The sequence below is a fragment of the Centruroides sculpturatus genome, unplaced genomic scaffold (assembly GCF_000671375.1).
Source record: "Centruroides sculpturatus isolate CEXI.00-Female unplaced genomic scaffold, Cexi_2.0 scaffold186, whole genome shotgun sequence".
In the NCBI taxonomy this organism is placed as follows: domain Eukaryota; kingdom Metazoa; phylum Arthropoda; class Arachnida; order Scorpiones; family Buthidae; genus Centruroides; species Centruroides sculpturatus.
The window spans coordinates 317,047-340,265 of NW_019384354.1; the positions used below are offsets into that span (position 1 = coordinate 317,047).

A 23,219-nucleotide genomic window follows, 5' to 3' on the forward strand; every position below is an offset into this window, starting at 1 on the left:
GGAACGAATTTTATAAATTTTTGTCCACTTCCCGAAACGAGCAACGTTGTCAGATTTGGCGTAACGTATATATCGAATGTCCACTCAAACATCCGCCCAGGGGCAAGAGAGATTTTTTAGCATTGCACGAGTGCATAACACATGGTGAAACGGCGCTAAAATAATCGAAGGGAATCAATTTATGAAGACAGGATAACCTACAAAGAATGTCTCACTGTAAAGGATAGAGATGACGTTATAGAAATTGGTACAAAATTGAGCTTTTTGTTATAGAACACGTTTAAAATGGCCACCTTCCGCAATACAAAGGTGTAGACAGTCGAGCGTGGCATTTTTGGAGTAACAGTCCCATCGTAGGCGCTCTCCAGACACCGATGCTTTTAGGTTACCTCAGGAAAAAATCCAGAGGGGTCAGATCTGGGGAACGTGGTGGCCACGGGTGCCAAACTGCTCCGAGAGTCTCTGACGCACGTCTGATCGGGAATGAGTTGGGTGGGTGGTATTTGGTCGAGTAGCTTGCTAATTTGGATTTTTTCCTTTGAAGTCGCCTAAAAGCATCGGTGTATAATGTCCATCTATCAGTGCCGAGTGATACTGGCGAATTGGAGAGATGCATACGATAGACCTGTAAAACCTTAACACCAAGCACCCACCTGTGGCCTAGTGAATAAAACTGGACACTGGACTCTTGGATTTAAGCCTGGCCAACGCACTGGAGTTTTCCGGACTTTTTTAACGTTTGTAACACCTAAATATGGCCAGTTTCCTTAGAAAGTCCTCCCCTCGGCAGATCGCCCATGTGTCGCATTGTATACAAATAAATCAAACCATAACACCACACTCGACCTTCCACATCTTTGTATTTCCGGTGAAGACGATCGTTTTGAACATGTTCTACAACAACCCAAGGTTCACCTTTTTTCTATCAATTTCTGCAGTGTTGACCGAATCTTTTTACAGTCAAACATTATATGTTATACTTCGTCATCATAAATTGATTTCCTTCGGTTATTTTAGGGCTGGTACAAGCGTGCCCCACATACATTCACTCGTGCAATGCTGGAAAAATATCTTTAGCCCTTGGACGGTTGTTTAAATGGACGCCCTATATACGTACACAGTGTTTCCCAAAAGAAACGCGCCATAGGAGATTGTGCGGAGAAACTTGTAGACAGCATCAGAGGCAAGTGCATGGTGTTTTTTTTTTAACTCTCCGCCCTGTGGGCACTAAGAGGGCCTCTTTTTGCAAGCCCATTATGGGTTCGGCCAGGCCCACAATGGGGCTGCCGGGTAGTGAGGGACGGGGCCCGACATATCCGAACGGACCACCCCCGAAAAATTCCTGGGGATTTTTCGGCCAGTTCGGATGCGAACCTGGGTCCCCCATTTTGATCGAACAATTGTTGGATCAAAATGGTTACAAATTAGTTATGCAAGAATTAGTTGCAGATGACGGTTGAATTTTATGAAATCTGTTATGGGATGATCCTGGTTTACTTCATTGCTCATGCTTCTCTGACGAAGCGACTTTCTATTTTAATGTCGAGTTCACAACATAATTGTCGCTATTGGGGCACCCACGGATCCCCTCGACGCTCGCATAAGCCAAACTCAAACGCCACAAAAAATAAATGTTTGGGCTGATTAGTGGCAGACAGAGTACTGAACATTTTCTTCATTGAAGTGAACCTAACTGGGCCCCAGTATCTTTTGATAGTCGCATTAAGAGGAGGCCCAAATACTTCCTTTGGACCTCTCTTTAATGCGGCGATAAAACCAGCAGCTCGAGGGTGTAGCATTGCAGGAACAAGCCACTGGGGTCACCATGTTTGATATGGGCAGTATGGTCTATCTACAATCTATCAATGCTGGATTGGACGTTACGGCCTGCACCAATGGCCCGCTAGCTCCCCTTACGTAACATTCCTTGATTTCTTCTTATGGAAACATTTCAAAGCAATCGCTTACCGTAAACCTTGCAAACTGTGGATGAACTGGAAGAAAACATTTCACAAGATTGACGAGAAATAACCTCCGGTGTGAGCTGCAGTTTCTTCATTTTATCACCGACTGTTCCAAATGAGGGAAAAGAGAAATTACGTACTAATATTGATGACGGGCGAGTATTAATTCCTGAATTTTTCATATCATTAACCAATAATAAGTCTAATAATACTAATAAATAAACACTAAGTAACTAAGTAAAATGAATAATTTATTTACACATTACAAAACCCAACGAATTACTGCAAGGAAATTCTGTAGAATTATCTTGCCCTTCACGAGCTTATCTTCTTTCCTTTAGTGACCGTTAAATTAAATACTAATTGTCAGTTCTGACCCGTACGCCATTACAAACCCGGCACGACGCAGCAGGACATTAACTTTACATGATTGTGTCCCCGATGCTTTATCTACGAGCTTCTCTACATAGTCTCTTATGGAGCATTTCTTTTGCAAAACACCGTATATAATGCTAGAATATTGAAATTAATGAAACCATTTATTTAGCAAATTCTTCAAAAGTGTAATTGTAGTATCAAAATTATAATGGTAGGTACTTACCGTGTGTATTGTGAAGTTGCCTTATAAACAATAAGCATTTTCGTTCTGCAGTTAGTTGCTATTTGTTTTTATATCATTCTAGAAAGTTTTATAAAACTCAATACATTCGTACATTAATATTTATGTGTAGTACCACAATAGAAAATTATACTAATACTCTATTGCTGCAGGTCAGTATGATGCAAGCAAATATAATAATGATAATAAGCACTGTCATTTTGTGTTTTGTGAGTCAATTTTTGATAAGATTGTATTTATATTTGCATTAAATATGTGGATTAATTTGAGGAATTTTTTAGTAATAAGTACGATAAAATTATTTTCTATCAATAAAAATTAATATCAGTTTTCTATAAAAATGTTTATTGTCTACATGCTTCTCTAGCCACTGTTATCTTTAACTCAATCCACTATAAATAAAAAAAGAAGTTATGTAAAGAAATTCAGATTAATGGAATAAATAGATTTTTATTAGATGAATATAGTTATATTGAGCGAGATGTGGCTTAACATGGAGGACAGGCAAGATGCACGTCTACATAACTAGGCAGACCAAGTCTAGAGAGATGATGATGGAATCATAAGACCGTCTCTATTTCGGCTATCTCCATCCTTCCACCGGATGGCAGGCAGGAGCTGGTGTTATAGTAGTTGATATGGTTACTTGTCATATCTTCTGGGTGGATCTTGTTCCTGTGAAAACAATTTTGTCAGCTTTGACGCACTATTCGAAATCTGTTTCCTTCGCGTCATTATTTACCTTTCTGATAGTTGTTTTTCCAGTTGACGAATCCTCATATTAGCCATGTCTAGCCGATATTTAGCCTTCCATAATTGGGTGTCACAGATGGGATCTTTGCAACGATGGTGTTTCAACATGTCTTGTGCTTCGTACACGGCACCCCTAAAGCTTAACGATTTCCCCATACTCTGTAAAAAAGTTATAATCGTAATCTATACAAAGCTACAACATTTACGAAAAAAGAAATATATTACTTACTAGGCTGAGAAGTGTAAAGAACCCGCCATTATCCTTCCTAGCCAAGTGCTTTCGAACGTATCTGAAGTAGAGATGCTCCAAAACCAGAATGATGATAGTGAAGAGAACGCCACAACCTAACAAAAGGAAGGCGCTCATAAATTGATTTATGTCCAAGGGGTTGCTGGCGTTTCTCTTGTGTTTATTAGGTTTACAAACACCTTGCAGCCAGAACCTTTGGAAGCGCTCAATATCTCCTAAAGAAAAACATAGTTATAGTAGTCGAGATGGAAGGTAAGCTGCATTTTTTAAACTCTTACCGTTTTCTTTATATTTTATCATCATCTTGTTGAAGCGGTCCAAATATTTCGATTTTTTTGGAAATGCGAATCCGTATCCGGTCATGGCATACCACGATCCGGCCGTCAGCAATCGACATTCGTTATCCTGTCCTACCAGGTAATCTAAGACCGTTGCATCGTATATAAAGGCATCCAGTTCCCTAAATACAAAACACTATCATCCGATAAACTAGAATTTATTCATGAAATTTAACTTAAATTAGTTGAAATTATAATCCCTCGCCACGCAAGATGACCCGATAAACAATTCGTAAGAGCTTTTACCGAATTCATATTTCCCACGAGAAAATATATTCTAGACAATAAAAGGGTGACATATGGGTTGAAGTAGTCGATGGACACTAGAGAATATCGAAGGAGTGACTGACAGTTCTCTGACACTGCACAATCGAACGTAATAAAAATGTTATGTCGAGCGCATTTAGGCCATCTCGTCGATAAAATATGAAAGGAAAGATTATTCTGTCAAGAACGCTATTGATTACATTGTTCTGCCATTTATTGCATGACGGGGAAAGTTGATTTGCGACAGACTCTTACTAGGAAAGATGTAGAAAGTTGTACCTAGAAACGATTACGTCTCTAAGGCTAAAAGACGTTTCGTGTGTGGAGAATTAATGTCAGTTGTCGAAATGTGAACGTGACAACTTGTCTCCGAGGAGAACTTTCTAGGGAATTTAATTCGGAAATACAGGATTCCTCAACCAATACAAGACGTTCTGTCATTCGAGTCCCGTTTCCTGTAGGAAGAGAGCCGAAGAATTTAAGATATAGGATGTTTTTGCTTTCTGATTGATGACTGATAGAAGAGAAGAGCAAATTGTTACAGATAAAGTAATGTTTTTAATGTTATAAAAATAATACACCGTTTTAAAATTGTTTTATTATAACGTTACGTGTCTAAGAGTGGTTCTGAATTTTAATTGATCGTCGTCTCATTACCATAATTATATGACCTAAGGCTACGTTTTATTATGGCAATTCCGATGTAGGCGTAGTATTTATTATTGTTTAACCCTGCGTGTAAGTGCTAAGTTATAATGCATAAACAACAATAATAAACAGGAAAAGTGGTCGATTAATACGACTTTTCTGTTTTATTATCGGAGTAAATTAGTAAAGTTTAGTCTAAGTTGAAAACTTCGGTCGATATGGCACTTCAGTGATTGGTTAAGCGTTAATCAGTCAATTTGTTTTTCTCTCCGCTTCTCTAAACTCGTAGTTTATCACGTTCGGATTGTGTTTTGTCGTCACATCCTCCTCTTTTCTGTAGTGTTATCGTCGGAAGTGTTCGCGAGGTGCCTTCCGTATTTTATCTTACGGAGAGAAGCGTGACAGGCAAATCTATACGGTCATCCATCGATCGGAAGTAAACATGACAAGAGCTACGGGATTAAGCTTCTGAATTTGACAATATCTTTAAATTCCGTTCTAAATCGAATAAATCAGATAGGAGGAAAGAACATTTGCATATCGGTGAAGTGAAAAGTAGAATTCCTGTACATGACACCAGTTACCGTTAAGTCGAAAGGGCACCGAGTGTAGATCCATGTTAGCAAAGTACAGAGGTTGGAAGCCTTTCCGTTGTAGATGAATAATTCAGGATTCGACTAAACCCGGGATGCTTAATCCCAACCGAAGTGGAACGGTTAGACCTTGACCCGATTCCTATCGATTTTTTGGTATCCGATGGCATCAAGGTGAAGAAACTTACCTCGAATTTTATATCTACTCGTACTCACCCCTTTTTAACGGCCTTGATGCCGTCTTGAACAGTTTCTCTGTTATATTTTTTCATATAATGGTATAACTCTGGTTTGTTTTGCTTCATAACCGCCTCCGTGTTACCGTTGGGAATGGTTCCGAAACGGAAAGGTGGATGAATCATCATCGGATTCTCCAACTGAAAATAGAAATTGGAATTTTAAAAAAATACCAAGACAAAAATGAACATTTGGAAAGGAAAGTTCCTACGAAAGAAAAAATAAAATAAAATAAATCAATACGTTGCGGCGAAAAACAATTGTCGAGAAGAGGAGGAGAGAAAGACAGGAGGGAGAGTGAATGCGATTTTTCTGGAAAGAATAAATTAACGACTAAAACATAATAAACGATACATTAATTAAATTGTTAAGACACATTTTCTTCCATAAATAAAAATAAGTTATGCCCAAAGTTACCTTATTTTATACAATTTTCTGAAACACGCTACAGCCAAGCAACTCAAATATACAATATAATTTTATTCGTGCGGACTTCTAATGTATTTCAAAATCCTCAGACTACGCCTATACAAACAACAGAAACAATCGAAGGGCTTGTGTAAACAATTGGGGAATACGCCAAGAGAAACACTTAACATGTAGATATGCAGAAGTAAAATAATTAATTACTTAAAAGAGAAATCAATTCGTGAGTTGAAAAGCTTTATTACGGAAGTAAAATACGTGAGTGGGAGGTTATTAAGAAGTCTTTTCGTTATGAATCTACCGAATAAGTAGAAATTAGTTTTTTTATTATTTAAAAATTTTCAATTATAAATTTATAAATAAACTTAAGGTTTATTAAATATAATTATAGTTTTACATTTAGAATTAACTTTATGATCGTATGTTTCCACAGGAGAATATTTTCTCAGTGGTATTCTATAGTCGAAGCGTGTGAAACTCGGTGTTACGAATTGCACAGCGATTTATTTTCCTAAAAATACTGTATTAAAATGACAAATGTATAATTTTAACATAAACTAATTAGTGAAATTATAATGCAGGTGTACTTATTCTCTTGTAACTTGACCCATTCTAATGCTTGAAATTAAGAATTAAATGTTATTTAATTTAAAAATTAAAAATAATTACGAAGTTAGGAAATTATTTTCATTCTTCTTAGGTTGAAGTAGTCGATGGACACTAGAGAATATCGAAGGAGTGACTGACAGTTCTCTGACACTGCACAATCGAACGTAATAAAAATGTTATGTCGAGCGCATTTAGGCCATCTCGTCGATAAAATATGAAAGGAAAGATTATTCTGTCAAGAACGCTATTGNGTATACATCTATAAAATGCTATGCAGATATTATTTTTATATAGAAACTTTTCAATATTTTATGTAATGAATTTTCAGAGTAAGAAGTTAGTGTTAATTTCATTTATAATTATTGAAATATTTTTTCTAAGTTTCCAAAAATTCCTGAATGAGTTTTATCTCAGTACAGAGAAGTGATTTGAAAATTAATTTTTTCATGTTCCAATAATAGAGAGGTTGCGGCCTAAGTTCAAACGTTAAACTTGTACGGCAAGCAGAAGTATGCGTTTGACATTTGAACTCAAAGTAAAACACATTGCACCACACGTTCACGTCGCGCACTGATTCATGGGATATTATTGAAAAATGGCGGAAATGTTTAACAACGACAAATGTTACCAGCGAAGGTAAATAAACAAATTAAACTATTTTAAAGTATTTATAGGATGTTTAGGTTTAATAACATTAAATAATTATTTTTAATTAGTGTCATGTCTCCTACCATATGATAGGATGATAGGACTACCTCATACTTTTGTTGAGGGAAGTAGTGGCTTATATAAATTCGAAAGCAGCTTGGGAAATTATTTTTAGAAAATTTACAAATGTATTACGCTATTGATGGTAGTAGATGCTGCAAAAGAACAAACCTATTCCTACAGAATTATGATAAGCTATTATGAACAGAAATATATGTAAATTCTATATGCACTTCACATCACTTGCAAAAAAATTGAATAATTAAATAATTTCTGGATTAAAATTGTCTGTTTCTTTTCAATATTAGTCGTAAATGCTTAAATAATCATTTTAATACGTCATAATTTTAACTCCAAACACAAAATAATGAAGAAGTTTAAGCCGAACTTCTACTCGCCATGCTAGATGTAGTGAACGCCATTATCAACTTTCTAGAATTGCCAGATGGCAGTGCTTGAAGTCTGATGTTCACGTTTTGGGCTGAAAACGTTGACCGCAACCTCTCTAATATCAAAAATATAACAACATACACATTAACCCAATTCTATTAGATATGCCAAATAAACTGTCAGATTATAACAAAGCGAATTTAACAATTAGAAGTAAATTTTAACTTTTAAACTAAATTTAGTGTAATCTGGAAGGAAAGATCAGCATAGAATGAGACTTGAACCTATAACTCCTATTTACCATGCAGATGTGTTGCCAGTTATGCTACCTGTACACCCATACAATCCTCACTTCTAAACATATTAATTATATAACTAACTCTTAACTAAGCATCTACATGGCAAGTAGAAGTTGCAGATTTGAGTTCTGCTTCAGGCCAATTTTTTCTTCCAGATTATTCTAAATTTAATTTAAAAATTAAAAATAATTACGAAGTTAGGAAATTATTTTCATTCTTCTTATATACGAAGCTGCTTATGGCAATTTATTAGTTACGATCGAAGCGTGAAATCGTTCTCTGGTCTTCATTACGATCGAACGAGTTCTGGATGAAGTTTGACTTTTAATCGTGAATTCAATGCCTGAGAGAGATGACGTGGGATCAGGACCTCCCCAAAAGCATAAAAATAAGTATATAAAATCAATAAAACATGATTTATATATTAAAATCAATAAAACATGACTTACATCATATTTTTTTACACATAAGCGGGCATCTCAGTATCAGAGACCTAAACCAAATCTCCTCTACACTATTTAATGTTAAGTGGTAGCTTGCCATGTCTTAAATCATACTAAAAAATGGTGTTTTGGTTCTATAAAGTGCGATAATTTGGCTTTAAAGATGTATGAAGCGTAATTTGTGACAATATTTACCGTTCTATTCCGTTAAGAATTAAGAACCGGACGATCGTAACTAAGTAACTACATTAATATCTTTGCATATAAATAATAAATTCGAGTTTCTTAGAATAAACGAACGCATTTTTCCACGCTTAAACACCGAACTCTTTCGAAAACGAATTAACTAAAGTGGAATCAGTAAAATGATCCTTTTAATATATTAATAATGATAATTTGTAAACGAAATTAACCGAATTATCTCCATGTTTTGTCCTTTATACAGGATTAAATTTCTCATTTAATTATCGTATTATCTGTTTATTATATTTTTAGCACTCGGTTTGCTTCGGGCTATTTCTACATTTATTTTAATCCTTACGGTCTTAAGACGGTCAATTTCCATCCGCTTCAAAATTACTTAAGCGTAATTTCTTTTTTTTTTTCATTTTTAGTAAATAGTAACTCATTAAATTGTTCTTAAAACTTAGAAATTACAATTCTTGTTAACTCAAAATATAAGCTGAAAATAGAGTAATTTTATCTTTAAGGACCTGTCGCGAATGCAGGAGGCCTGACGTTTGGCCAAAATATTAACCATAATTGTTTGAAATGACGATTTTTCATTGTTTTATCAAATGATATCACTTTCGTATATTGTTATTTTACATAAACTTTCGGACCCTTCCGTGTTTAAGGCCCGAAATAAATGGCCTGCTACTCTCTCTCTTCCTTCTGTCTGGTCGAAATTCAATCTTGTTATATAATTGGAGCTTGAGAGATGTGAAATGAAATCTAAGGTAGATACGAATGTGAATCCTTATCCTCCTTCGGAAGCCATAAAAATGTATTAAAAAATTAATAAAACAAATAAAAACAATTTTTTTTTTTTAATTTAGGCCCTATATCACTCGTGTGTTCTTTTAATATAGATTCAATTTTAGGGCTTCTCTACGTGTGGAATCCTATCTGAATAGCGCTGCTTGTCTTCTACTATCTAAACATGATTGTAATTAAGCAAAATTACGTGTGATAATTTATAGCTGTTAATTATCGATCTAGCTTTATAACCGGAGCCTGAGAGAGAGATGAAAAGGCCAAAGGCAAATGGCCATCTTCACATTCCTCCGAAAACAAAAAAAAAAAAAAAAAAAAAAAACAGTGAATAATATCAATAAAACAAATTTTTTCCACAATAAACTTTAATGTAAATCACTTTTTAAGTATATATTTTACACGGTAATTAAATTTTGGGGCCTCTTCGTGTCCAGTGGCCCGTGCAAAACAGTCTTTCTCTCTCTATATGAACCCGCTTGCAACGATATAAATGCGCTGTTAATTATTATTATTGCTACATAACTGGAAATATATCGATGAATATAATCATTTATATTATGATACTATTCATTTTGATGTAATTATTCTTATGGATAATCTTTAAATATCATGAAAATTGTTTCAATTATTCATTTTCCTCTTTCTTTGGGCAGCGTAAAGCCAAAGAGACGAAACAATTTCAATCCCAAGCAAAATACGTTGTCTTTTGAATTTCCATAATCAATTTTTATTATTCTGCAACTTTTTTTTCCTGTTTTATTCTCTAAATTGAAATTTTTGAAGGAGGAATTAAAAAAAAAAAAGAAATAAAAAGTTAATTATCTGTTGAATGCTTTTAGTCCTATAAACTCGTAATCGAAGAGAAGATACGATACTTTAAATCTCTTATTTATTTCTATAAAATTCGTTTAAAATCTTCATTCGAATGACTTTTAGTCAAATCAAAAATGCAGTTTTTATTTATTTAGTAAATTTTCTAAGAATTTTATATATACTTTTTCAGCAATTTTTCGTTAAATTTACAAAAAAAAAGAAGGATTGAAGATTTCTCTATAATAGAAAACACGAGAATTAAATTGTGTAATAATATTTACTATCGGAAAGATTTAAAAAATCAATAAAATCCTTCAATTTCCTCTAAAACTTGAGAGATTTCATTAATTTTTAAAAAAATATTACTCTAGAAAACTCTTTAAAATAATATCTTCTATCCTCTTATGTAATTATTCCAATTGCTGTTTAAGATATAGGCAAGCCTTCTGCATAGTCTAGGACCTCAGACATACAAATGTACTGTACGTATCGATCAAGTACAAGAATACAGTACTATTGTACGGTTTTTATAAAAGTGACCTCGCAAATACTCACTAAACAAGAACATTGCACAACCCGAACCCATCACGAAATAAAAAACAATTTAACATTTAATATCCCGGAGTTAAGTGTCATTGAATGAACAAATCGCATACCTTTCGAATTACATACAATATACTAATATATTCTGAATTAACCTTTGAATATCATAAATGAGAATCTGTAGTATTTGCATTTATCAGAGTAAATCCGTACCATGTTATATTACTATTGTTAACTTAAATCATCCTTTAATCTGGATAAAACCGCCATTAAACTACGGAAACACAAAGCACGTGCCAACTGGATTCCATACAACCATTGTTAGGTACCAACGCCGATTACTTGCATAAATTAACTCGAGCAGTTAAGTATAATTTGCATAAAATAATAAATTCGAGTGCAATTAAACTAGCTTAAACATATATACTACAAATCAAACAATACAATATTATATATATATATATATATATAATACGATGACAATTCACCTATAGGTTTATCAGGGCTTTAGTTTAATGCTACAAGATTTTTGGGGCCCTTAAATTAGGCTGACCATAACAATTGCAATCCAACCGAGGACACATTTTAATCAGAATCGGTGAAAATGGTATTTGAAGTTTGGTGATTAAACATTTTAAATTGGTTTTTATAAATACCATAAACAAACAAAAGCAGGTTGTTTCAAGTACACTACTTTTTATGATTTCTTCTATCCTTATAAGTTTTTTAATGAGAAGATTTAATACTTGTATCTAGCAGAAATACATATAAGGCCCTAGGCAATAGCCTTTTGCTCCGAATGATTTAGATTCGAATTCGAGTCGGAGGTGAGTGGAGTCGGATATGCAAATCCCATTCCTAACTGTCGTAGGCGTAACATAATACATAATAGATGTTTTATAAAGGTCCACTTTGTGTCCTCGAGGTTGAAAAAATAAAATAAAAATCAATAAATAACTTATTTGTAGCATAGGAGACTTAAAATGTAAATCCAACATTTTAAAATAATTCAAAACTTTCACTACAAAATGGCAATTTTAAGAATTCTCTTTCACATAAAAATACAAAATTTATCGATTATTTAAATATATATATATATTATTAATATTTATGATTTGTTTTTCTCGGACATTTTATCCCTTTTCATAACTTTCTAGCATTAATTAGCCGAGGATAACTTAACACAAGTTGTTATGATAATACTTCTATTGTTACTTTCATTTTGGTAACTTTATGCAAGGCAAAGTGAATTATGGGAGACAATGACTTGTTCGAAACACGAATAAATTGATTTTTTTTTCTTTTGCCCCTTTCTCGAGACTCCTAAAAATTGAACATAAATCAAAGTCTCGGGTGATGTCCAGGATTAATTAAGAATGTAAATTTATGGAATAAATAATTCATCTCCGAGAAGGAAAAGTCTAAGAAGAGGCAAAATATAAGCACATTTCCTAATATGTATCCACTTAATCACATCTGTGGATTCGTATGTATTTACTTAATCAGAGTATCGAATGATCCAGATGTATCCAGCATAAAATTCTTGTAAAATTTTAAATTTTGAATGATAGATGATGGGTTTAATGTTGACAAATTTCTTTAGACACATCTGCTCCTGTTAATTTGAGATATTTTTGTTTTATTTTTAAATAAATATTTTATGAGGAACTCCGCGTTACAATGCGGCTCCCGAAGCAAAATCTTTGCAAAAAGATGCATTAAAACTTTATAAAAATAAGGTTTTAAATGAATAAAAACTACACACACGAATTGCATTCGAGTTAAATAATTTATTTAATTTTGAAATAATTTTATTTTTTAAATTCTTAAAGAATTAGCTGAACGCCTGCAACATTCGGATTGATACATCAAAATATAGAAATTTCGATAAATAAAATTATTAGTTCAGAATTGAGAATGAATAGAATCAAAGAGAAGATGGAAGAGGCTCCCTTGAGCTTGATTAATCAGAAAGAAAAGTAGAAAGATTGGAAGAACGGTAATGAAATTCCATTGCAAGTGGTGAGACACCTCCAGGTTCTATGCAGTTCTAAGCCAATCACCTCGTACCTTGTTTAATCTAAAATATAATTTTAAGCAAATAATACATCGTGTTAAATTAACCGACTATTAATCAACCTCTAGCTAATAAACAGATATTCCTGATTATTATTTAAACGTATTGATAATAATTTATTCTTATTTTGCATTACCCCTCTCATCAAAGTACTGTTTTCACATTTAATTTTGCAGATTTCTTTCTATTTTTTTTATTAGAAGTGTTTAAAATATTTATCTCCGACTCTTTTAATGCATTTTAACCTTATTTTAATACACTTTTATAACGTAAAACGAACTAGAAATACGCGAAATGTAAAAGGAGCCGCGATCTATCGGTTGGAAAGATGCGCGATTTATGATTTACTTTAGATAATCGGCATTACTTCGTCTCGAGAATATCTTTTTGTTAGATATTTGATTTGGTTTCTAGAGTTAGAATGAAAACGAAAGAAACTCGTTTAAAAGAAATAATCCCGTTACTGTAAATGGAATTTTCAATAAGTCGCGAACGAGGATATATCTACGAACCAACCTAAGCCAGTCATGTATCTGATAATAATAACTGAAGACATATTCTCAGACTGAATATAACTAGTAGAAAAAGAAAAAGGAATTCTACAGCAGAATTTCCAATGCAGTCGCTGGAAAAAAAAGAAGTTTCCTATACCACAGATGTGGAAATTTGATTCACCATGACAATGCTTTAGAGCATCTCTATCCGAATATAGAATTTTAGACTTTTGTTCAAATCTTCGTTCTACTCTCTATTTACAATTTCTTTATTTATTTTTTATTTGCAATTTGAAAAAGGAACCGATAAAATAAAAAAAAAATCCTTGCCAAGTTCATACATAAATGTTAATGAGCCGAGATCTTTAAAACCTTGAATAAACTCCTTTAAAAAAAATCCCCCATACAATTATTACCTACGGTAAAGGGTGGTTCAAAACTTAGTTAACCACCGTAAAGATTAAATGGCCGTCTTATTTAAGGACTCGATTACTTTTAAACATTTCACGGAAAGTTGGAGACGGGAAACCTTCTTCGACGTCTTTCTTATAAAACGAGTACGGTTACCCAACTATTGGGCCAGTCTATATATCACGGAATACGTGATCCGGAAGATATGTAATTAGTTTAATTATCTTACACCGAACACGTTTAGTAAATCATTTCGCTTCAGTAAATTCGTTCCGTATATAAACAGTTAAGCGCGTTATAGTAGGAGTAACATCATTTTTTTTTAAACTCGAGAGAAATATATATATATATATATAAATATGCAATTATATCATAAATCCTTTATAAAAAAAAAGCTTTAACTTTATAAATGAATCATTGAAAATTTACGACTGCGCTATATAGGGAATACCTTAGAGATCCGAAAGCCATTCTCTAGATTACGAATTATTTATTATTATTATATCAAATCATTCCTTTTTTTTTTCCCTTTCTTCTCCTCCTCCTCCTTTCGCTTTCTCTTCTTCTTTTTTTTTTTAATATTAATCACGGAAATAACCGAAACTTCTTAACTACTAGCCATCATTTTTCCCTTGTGCATTAATTATACGTAACGTTTCGGTTGCTGTAGATGACACTTTTCTGTTTAACATCTGCTTCGTGACGAACGTAACGTCGTAACAACGTATACAGTTATATAATATTAAAAAATATCGATCTGTATTCGGTTCGGGAGATAATATAACGAGCTTCGAGTTGAAACGTTCGCATCTTATTTTCTGAGTTGCAGTCAAACATTTGCATTGCTTGCTTTAATGTAAAATTTAAATGTCTCTAAGGTTCAATATTTTCGTACGTTTCCAATTATCTTATAAAAGCTGAAAATTTTTTGTTTTTATTCAGCGTTTCTCCTGGGTGTATATTCGTGAGTGATGATCCATCCTCTTCCACTCCTTCTCTCTCTCTTCTTCCTCTTCAATTTTAATAAACAAATTTAGTACATAAATTCTCGTTTCGTGATTTTCAATAAATATTCCTTATCAAAGTGAATTTTTCTAGAATAACTCGCAATTTTTCAATAGAATAATAAAAAAAAAATAATGGTTATTTAATATTAAACATTTTCCACGGAATTATTTAAGTTCTTTAACGTCGAAATTCCCATTTAAATATTATTTATCTTCTTACATATTATATTTGCAAAAGTATATTAATTTATGTAACTGATCTGCAAGATAAATTTAATTTAAAAAAGAATTTTCTGCGGTATTTTTTTTTCCTCGCAATATTCTTAAATAGGTGGAAGTTAATGGAATCTCGTTGATAGAGAAATAAAAATAAACTAATGTGTTGAACCTAATAAAGGTTAAACGATTCAATCGATGATACTATTTTTCGTTATCGATCATTTTTACAACGTTAATTCTTATCATTAACATTATTTTTGGTATAGGTTAAATCCATCCTCTAAGCTTCAATTTCTTATAATTGTCTGCGACACTCGCATTTCCTTCATTCTACTTCGTGTCTTGTCTGTAAAATCAAGAATAATTGACAAAATGCTCAACCATAATGCTAACTTTCTGCATTAAAGATATTTTCCAGTGACCTTTTCTATTATTTCTCTTAATACAATCGTTATTTTCTCCTACCATTTTACTTTAATGCTTTTTCGTTTCGTAAGTTTTCACTAATTTTATTTAATCGTCTTTCTTTTCTTTTCCTTCTAGATATAAAATAGCCGTATTTTGAGTTAATTTATGTATCATCAATTGTACTGTAAGTAAAAATATCATTTACAGTTTTATAGATCGTAATCATTGTTAAAATACTTTAATTCTAAGTAAAGAATAACATTATCTTAATTAGAAAATAGGAAAAGAAGATGCTGGAGATACAATTGGATCATTATAGATAAATTCTAGGTTTTTGTTTAGAGATATTTTAAATATTTAAGGGTTTAAAAATATTAAAAAAATTCTGTTTTTACAGAAAATAATTAATAAACTGACGTATTTTTAAAAGAAGAAAAAATTATCTAATTTAATTATTTTTCATGTTAAAATAAAATAATTCATTTCATTCAATTAATAATATTTATTTGTCATTCGTATTTGGCTCTAAGCGAAAACATATTAAGCTAGAGAAATTCTTATTTTTCACTTTCTTCGTGGTAAATAAAGTGTGTCTAGTATAAAAATGAAGATTAAGTTGATATCCTCTTGTATTGTGACAAATACTTTCCTGTCATTGGAATGTTTTGAATATTTAATATTCGATTCGCATCCTCTATAACCGTACTGATTGACAAGTAGTAAAAAAATATGAACGGCTTTATATTTATTTTCATTCTTTTTCTAAAATTACTTTGTTTTTTTTTTTCTTTCTTGTTAAAAATATTTTCCTCTGCAGCATCTTTTCCAAGCTCAATAATCTCTAACTATTGTATGTATTATTTATTATGTTTATTCTACTTTCCTCCCTTCTTTCTCTTATTCGTTTCTGTATAAGAGTTGAAAAGAATAAAAAGAAAATAGTAGTCAAGCGGTTTTCTTTTTCGTTCTTTTAACAATTTCTTTTCGGTTTTTGTGCATCTGATATAATATTCACCGGTCCTACTTGGCCAATCCTCTCTAAGTATCTTGTTACATTCAGTTCTATTTAAAAAAAATTCGAGTGAATTTGCAAAGTAGACATTGCTGTATGTTATTCCTTCCTTTTAAAATCGATTTTTATACAGAATACTTTATAACTATATATATATATATACTATGAAAAACAAATTGATGGTTGGAAGAAGGAAGATAAATATTTTTGTTTTTTAATCGTGGTTATCGATGCGATCTAAAAGATATGTTCTCTCTATCCTATGCCCTTATTCTTATATATATAAATTCCTGTTCAAATTTCCTCTCCTGAGTCTTACTCCCCGATAAGTATGCTACTCTTCTGGATTGATCGTACAGTAAGTCTTCAAGTGTTCATCTTTTCATCTCCTTTCGAAATGTAAACTGTTATCCTAGATTTGTTTTCTCAATTTAAAAATACATGTAATTCTTTATAAAATTTTATATGTGATATTTTTTAGGGAGTGTGTAGATTCTATTCGGCTTCAATAATGTATATATCATCACAGAGAATGGCTCAAACTCTTTTCTGATGTCATATATTTATGGAGTTATCCTATTTCTTGAAAATGGATAATATTCATTCGCCGATTTATTTTAAAATATTATATTTTAAAAGATGTTTATATGAGTAAAAACACGTTGAAAACCATCATCATCACTATTTATTTGCACCAATTTATATGCAAATCGAGAAGAAGAAAGAAAATTCTTCCGAAGATGAAGAAATTGAGAAGTATATTTATAAATTGGAGACGATTTTAAGAAATGTTCGTAAATTTAAAAATATATTTTGTATTTAATCCATAAATCGCCTCCTTAAATTTATTCATCTTCTTGATTCTTTTCATTATACTGTTTAATCCTCGTATTAACGTTTATCACTTGCATAGATTAAGCAGAATAATGAGAAGAATTAAGAGGAAAAATTCGATTCAAATATCTTTATGACATTAAAAATAAATAATAAGAATAATTTTCTTTAAATTAAATACGTTAAAATAAACGATTCGTTGGGCTGCATTGCAGAATTTTTCGCTCTAATGAACTTAGTGAAGTTTGTGTCTTTCAAAAAGCTCTTAGTTTGTCACTATTTAAACTGATTTACAGAAGAACAAGTCTTTATAATTATTATAAGACTTCTTCTGTTACCGTCGACGGGAAGCATCCAGCCGGCAAGACTAAGTTTTATATTTAAGCGAAGGTTAAGTCATTTAACCTACATGCAGCCACTCGATCGATTATTTCCAAGCATTTGGCCATCTCCACTTATGTCATTTTTCCCTAATCTCTGCTTCCAACGAAAATAATAATAATAATTATTATCATACATCGAGGCATTGTTGATTTATCGTCTTTTATATACATTATTGATTCTGGAGTAATAGTTGATATTTTTTCAACTTTACAAATTAGCTATATCCATCGATATTTAGGATTTTAATTATTAATTTTCGGAATTTTATCTTGGTTTTCGCTGTTATATTAACATTTACTTCTTATCCGATTTAGTTTCCAATTAACTGTTCATAAATTAAGTCTCTTTCTGTAAATTTAATAGACAGGCCCTTCAGCAATTTACATTCTTTATTGAACTAAGATTTGTTGGGTTTCGTTTCTTTTGACTCGAAACCATTTTGTTATCGATTTACTCGGTTTTCCTGTAACATTTTTACTAAATTGTATGTACGACAATCGAAAAACCTACTTTACCAATTTTCTAAGTTAAATCAATTTCTTCTTTTCTCACTTTTAAACTTAGCAATTGCACTTCGATAGCCACGAGTTTCTCTGATATTCCTTATATTTGATTAGAACCCGAAGCATCTTTGAAACAACTCTCGTCTCATAGAATAATCGATGTCGCCATAGAATTTGTCTCTTTCCTTTTTTCTTACGTTATAAAAATATCGACGTATTGGAAAATTTTAACCATTAATTTAGACGAGAGAAATTATAAATTAGCCCGTCTTTATCGAATCCAATAGAAGATGTTAACACAAAAACTAATTAATATTGTCCTCCGCCATCATCAAAATCTATTATTAATGGCCACAGACACGTCGATTTTTTTATAAATTAAGAAAAAAAGAAAGAAAATCTCTCATACATTTTAACGTAATCGTTAAACTTTCCATTCTTCCTATACCAGAAGAACCCATTCCTGATTAGAATATTTGATGGAAGAGCGTTGCGACAAGTTCGGTTTAAAACTTTCTGATCTATAAATTTATTAAATAAGTAGAAGCATTCGATCGAGATTGAAGACGTTCTTAATCTTATTAAAATGCAAGCGGCGATGTTGGTACGATTCGATTTTTCCTAGCAAATATAACGTCTTCTTCCTGTCGGGATAGAAAATTTGATGCACGTATAGAAATAAGTCTGCACACATCAATGGCTTCTCCGAGCTTTAAAGCACGATCCGGGGCCATAAATGTGATTTTAATACTGGATCGTAAAACACTATCCTTTCTTCACGTACAGTACAGTCTACCGATTCTTTAATTTTCTAAGTATCAGGCTGATATTACTAGACTTGATATTGATAATGCCACGGATGAATTGTTTTCTTCTTATTATTAAATCTAATACGGAAAAAAAGATTAGAAAATAGAACATTGTTCCACTTTCGAGAGAATAAAATTAAGTGGCGATTATCTTGTTACAAGCTCGATAGAATTTTTTTTGTATAGAACGAAGGAAGAAAAATTCGCATGAAGTAGCTGTCGAGTAGAATGTAGAACGATCGCTGCTTTTATCCACGCATTTACCTCTTAATGGAAATATACAGAAGTTAGCAACCCGAAACACTAATTGCCATCGCTCTGTGGTTGTTGAAGTTCAATAGAAGTTGTCATTCGATAAGTTATAGACCCATCAGAACATTTTCGACAACATTCCGGGAGTAAATGACATGATATAAAATTATCTCCTGTGTTAAATTTTAAATGCAGTCAGGATGAAAAATTTGAAGGTTGACACGCTAATATTATTAAGCTTAATGGAAAGATGTATGGAAACTCGCCAGCTATGAAATTCAAATTAATTTGTTAAAGAAAATCACTCCCTTGGTGACTCTTTTATAGCATGAAATTTAATAAACACATTGTTGAGACTGATTTTTTGAAAGTATGAAGATTCTATTGTTCTTTATACTTTTCTTTTCCTTCAATTTAGTTATACATAAATGTACAATACATATTTACATTATCAAGTAAGGAAAAAACAAATATAGTTTCATAATTATAAAGTATTTTCCTAATAAGAAAATGAATTAAACCGAGAAAGAATAGAATATACAACTAGTCCTATACATTGTTACTATTTTTGGATCAATTCTAAATGTAGTTTGCATTCCAATAATTAATAAAATCACCAATAATTGGGCATTCATCAAGGGACCGAATACAGATGAATTTGATTTGATCTTGCATTTTAACTCGTTAACTATATTAAGTAGAGTTTCCAGTTGAATCCCTTATAGGTAAGTTGGAAATTATTTACGAAAATTAACTACATTTCTCGATTCTTCTTTGAAATATACGATAAAATATTGTTTATACTCACCCTTTTATCTTCGATTCCGGTCAAATCGTGAAACTCCTCTCGAGTGATCATGAAGGCTGCCAGATTGGCAGTGTAGATAGCCAGGAAGACCACAGCAAACATGGCCCACACTATGGACATAAAACGGGCGGTGTATCCACGCGGGCAATCAACATTGACGGAAGCTCCAAACAAGATGGCCCAAACTAGCCAGTAGGTGCGGAATAACGAGAATTTATGATCTGAAAACGTAATGTTAATAATACCGATGATATCCTCCGGATATATATATATATATATGTCATTAACGTATAAATTACTTACTTCTAGGAGGCATCATCTTCATTCCGTAGCCGAATGGGCTGATCCATTCGAACATGAAAATTGCCAAAGCTGCCACTTGGATAGACACCAGAAGTATCATTAACCAGGACACGGTGTCGAAGGGCTCTGAGAAATGGTAAATTGTATTCGGAAGGAAAATTATTTAAGTTAAATATTAGGAGGAAGAAGGATCGTTATTGTCTTCCGACGAATGAGGACAATGTATTGGTAAAGAGAAAGGTTTGTTCGCGATCCAGATTGGGTTGTCACTTGTTGATTGGTGACAATTATTCTGCCGAAAGGACGACGTTAATTGTCCCGACTCTTGGAAGAGAAGAGTTTAATTACCCTTTTGTCGGTGGGAATGCGCTTAATTAACCTTCCCCTTTGGGTATCTCCTGGAAAGATACAGCGTCGGCTCCATTTGACAGAAATCCGAATCTACTAATAATGATGAAACACGACGTCTTTCTAAAGAGAACTTTATGTAATTCGAGCTCTTTTTTTTATTAGCTTTGAGACAAATCGACCCAATCTTGGATCTGGGTAATTGAAAAAGTCAACCACAAATAGCTAACGGGCTCTCATCGGGACTGTTGTAAGAGATGATTAGATTGGATTGATGGCATAAGGCAACGTAACACATGTTCCCGGGAGGATTTTCTATGAAAACTGGGCCTGTTTAGATGTTAGATACGCGAATAAAACATGTAAAATCCACGCGGCCAGCCCGTTAAGAGGCGAGAACCTACGACCAATTACTACTGTTTGGTGGATTTATCTACTCGGCCACCGATGGCCTCTCGATAGAAAATTGAATGAATATGGAATTACCTAGAAATGCTTTAGGCGAGATGATGCCCGTCCTCTTGGCTACAACGATGGCGATACCCGTTTCCATGAAGGGTACGGTGAAATCCACCGCCGTTTGCCTCTCCGAATTGGCTTTGAAAGAAGTAACCACCACATCGGCTTTGGTATTTAAAATTTCTCTAATTAGTCCGTTCCACGTATTGTTCTGCAGGAAAAAATTCTGATTACGAAATATTAAGATCTATTACAATTGGAATAAAGCGTCACTCGCCTTAAGAATGCCCCAAACGCCATCTTCCACTCTATATAACTCGTAGGTGAATTTCAGATCCGTGGCAAATTTCTGCAGCAAGTCGATGCAGAAACCGGAGCAACACATGAAATATTTCGGATTACGAATAGCCAAAGATCTGTTGACGCTGAGGAAGAGAAAGAATCTCAGTCAATAGATTTGAGAAAACATTTAAAAAGTAAAAAAAGATTTAGAACTAGCCTCTACCCGAGCATCTCCGATTCCTTAGCTACTCGACACCGAACTGCTCTACTACTTTTACACTCGCCGGTCTCGTTATCGGGAGGAACCATATTGACATACGGTGGCTCTTCCATAAAGGTGATTCTCAGATTAAATTTCTCTGGAACTCCTGGTGGAGGTGCGGGTGAATTTCCGGGCCATACAATGTCCTTAATAACCAGGTTGTCTCTATTCCAAGTTCCTATCTAAAAGTTTCATAAATGAAAGGAACGAAGCGAATATCCGATAATAAAAAGATATTTATAATACCTTATGCCAGAAGCCATCTACGCCCAGATTCATTACTTCCAACTCAACGTATTTAAGAGTGCCATCTGCATTAAACTCTATGGGTGGACGTCCGTATTTGCTAATACTGACATTCTTTAAATATCTGGAAAATTCCAATAATAAAAATACATTCAGTCAATTAAAGTACTTGTTTACCATCTCCAAAACTTCTTTTATGCAAAACTGTTAATTAGCGAAGTAATTACGAGTTTTCTGACAAATGATGGTCCTTACAATCAATAGACATCGTTAAGTATATAATTATAAACAACGGCGTTAATATAAAAGTTTATAATAAAAATTTGGTTTATTTTTTCTAAAATAATTTCAAAAATATCTGAATAAAATCGTAGAAATATCTCCATTCTAATATCAGCTGTTGCTAATACTAGAGTTGGATCCAATCCAAGCCTTGTTGATTCGACATTATTTATCTCGTTTTCTCTCTTTTTTTATTTTTTTGAGAAAGTTAGATACAAATATACTTTGTGGCTTTGTACGAGAACTCGTTTTGTATCGTTTAACCCGATTTAACCCAAAGAGAAAAGAAAATAGTGGTATATTTATGAGAGACGAGCCACAGAAAAAGGATGAAACTTCAAGAAAAAGCATTCGGGAATAAAATATAAATCAGATAAGTTTGTCAACCATCCATCTGGAGTTCATCTGTCATCCATTCCCTCCAGATTGATGTAGTATTACACGCATCACGCCTTGATGCGTTTGTCTCTCGCCTTTCGCGACGTTTGATAGCAGTTAAATACAGCATGTTCAATCCTGTACTCCAGCCAACTCTTATCTTTACTTATAACCGTGTGGCATTGTCTTCGGTTCACCCCTTAAAATGATCGATTTTCAATGGGAGTTATTCGAGTTTCTTTTCGCGTATTGATCCATACTCTTTCGATCTTCGATACGGAAATATAATAGAATATAATTTAAAATATTCGTCGACAATTACAAATATTGATAAATACTTACTTGAAAAAGTAATCACCCTGAGTCCATCGAACGTCGGATCCGTTACAATCCAAATTAAGATTTAAAAAGTAATTGAGGTTGCGAGGATCGTTGACAAATAATTCTAATCCGTGAGCAAAAACGGTTATTGCATTTTCTATTTCTTCGAAGAGGCGATCTTTAGTACTATTAAAGTGGATTCCTGCAACGATCCAAAATTGATA

At 32.9% G+C, this 23,219-nt stretch overlaps 1 protein-coding gene across 1 annotated transcript in view; it reads right to left on the reverse strand.

Moving 5' to 3' along the window:
- Window positions 1-2,872: 2,872 nt before the first annotated feature.
- Window positions 2,873-23,219, reverse strand: part of LOC111639139 (glutamate receptor ionotropic, NMDA 2B-like) — a 29,369-nt gene continuing 9,022 nt past the window's right edge. Inside the window, exons 6-17 of the mRNA XM_023384929.1 lie at window positions 23,017-23,197; window positions 22,015-22,138; window positions 21,730-21,950; window positions 21,502-21,649; window positions 21,252-21,435; window positions 20,418-20,543; window positions 20,115-20,335; window positions 5,649-5,809; window positions 3,865-4,046; window positions 3,566-3,801; window positions 3,326-3,495; window positions 2,873-3,258 (exon numbers count right to left, since the gene is read on the reverse strand). Coding sequence (XP_023240697.1) covers window positions 3,144-3,258; window positions 3,326-3,495; window positions 3,566-3,801; window positions 3,865-4,046; window positions 5,649-5,809; window positions 20,115-20,335; window positions 20,418-20,543; window positions 21,252-21,435; window positions 21,502-21,649; window positions 21,730-21,950; window positions 22,015-22,138; window positions 23,017-23,197 — 2,069 coding nt within the window. The 3' untranslated portion in view covers window positions 2,873-3,143. The remainder of the gene's footprint in view (window positions 3,259-3,325; window positions 3,496-3,565; window positions 3,802-3,864; window positions 4,047-5,648; window positions 5,810-20,114; window positions 20,336-20,417; window positions 20,544-21,251; window positions 21,436-21,501; window positions 21,650-21,729; window positions 21,951-22,014; window positions 22,139-23,016; window positions 23,198-23,219) is intronic.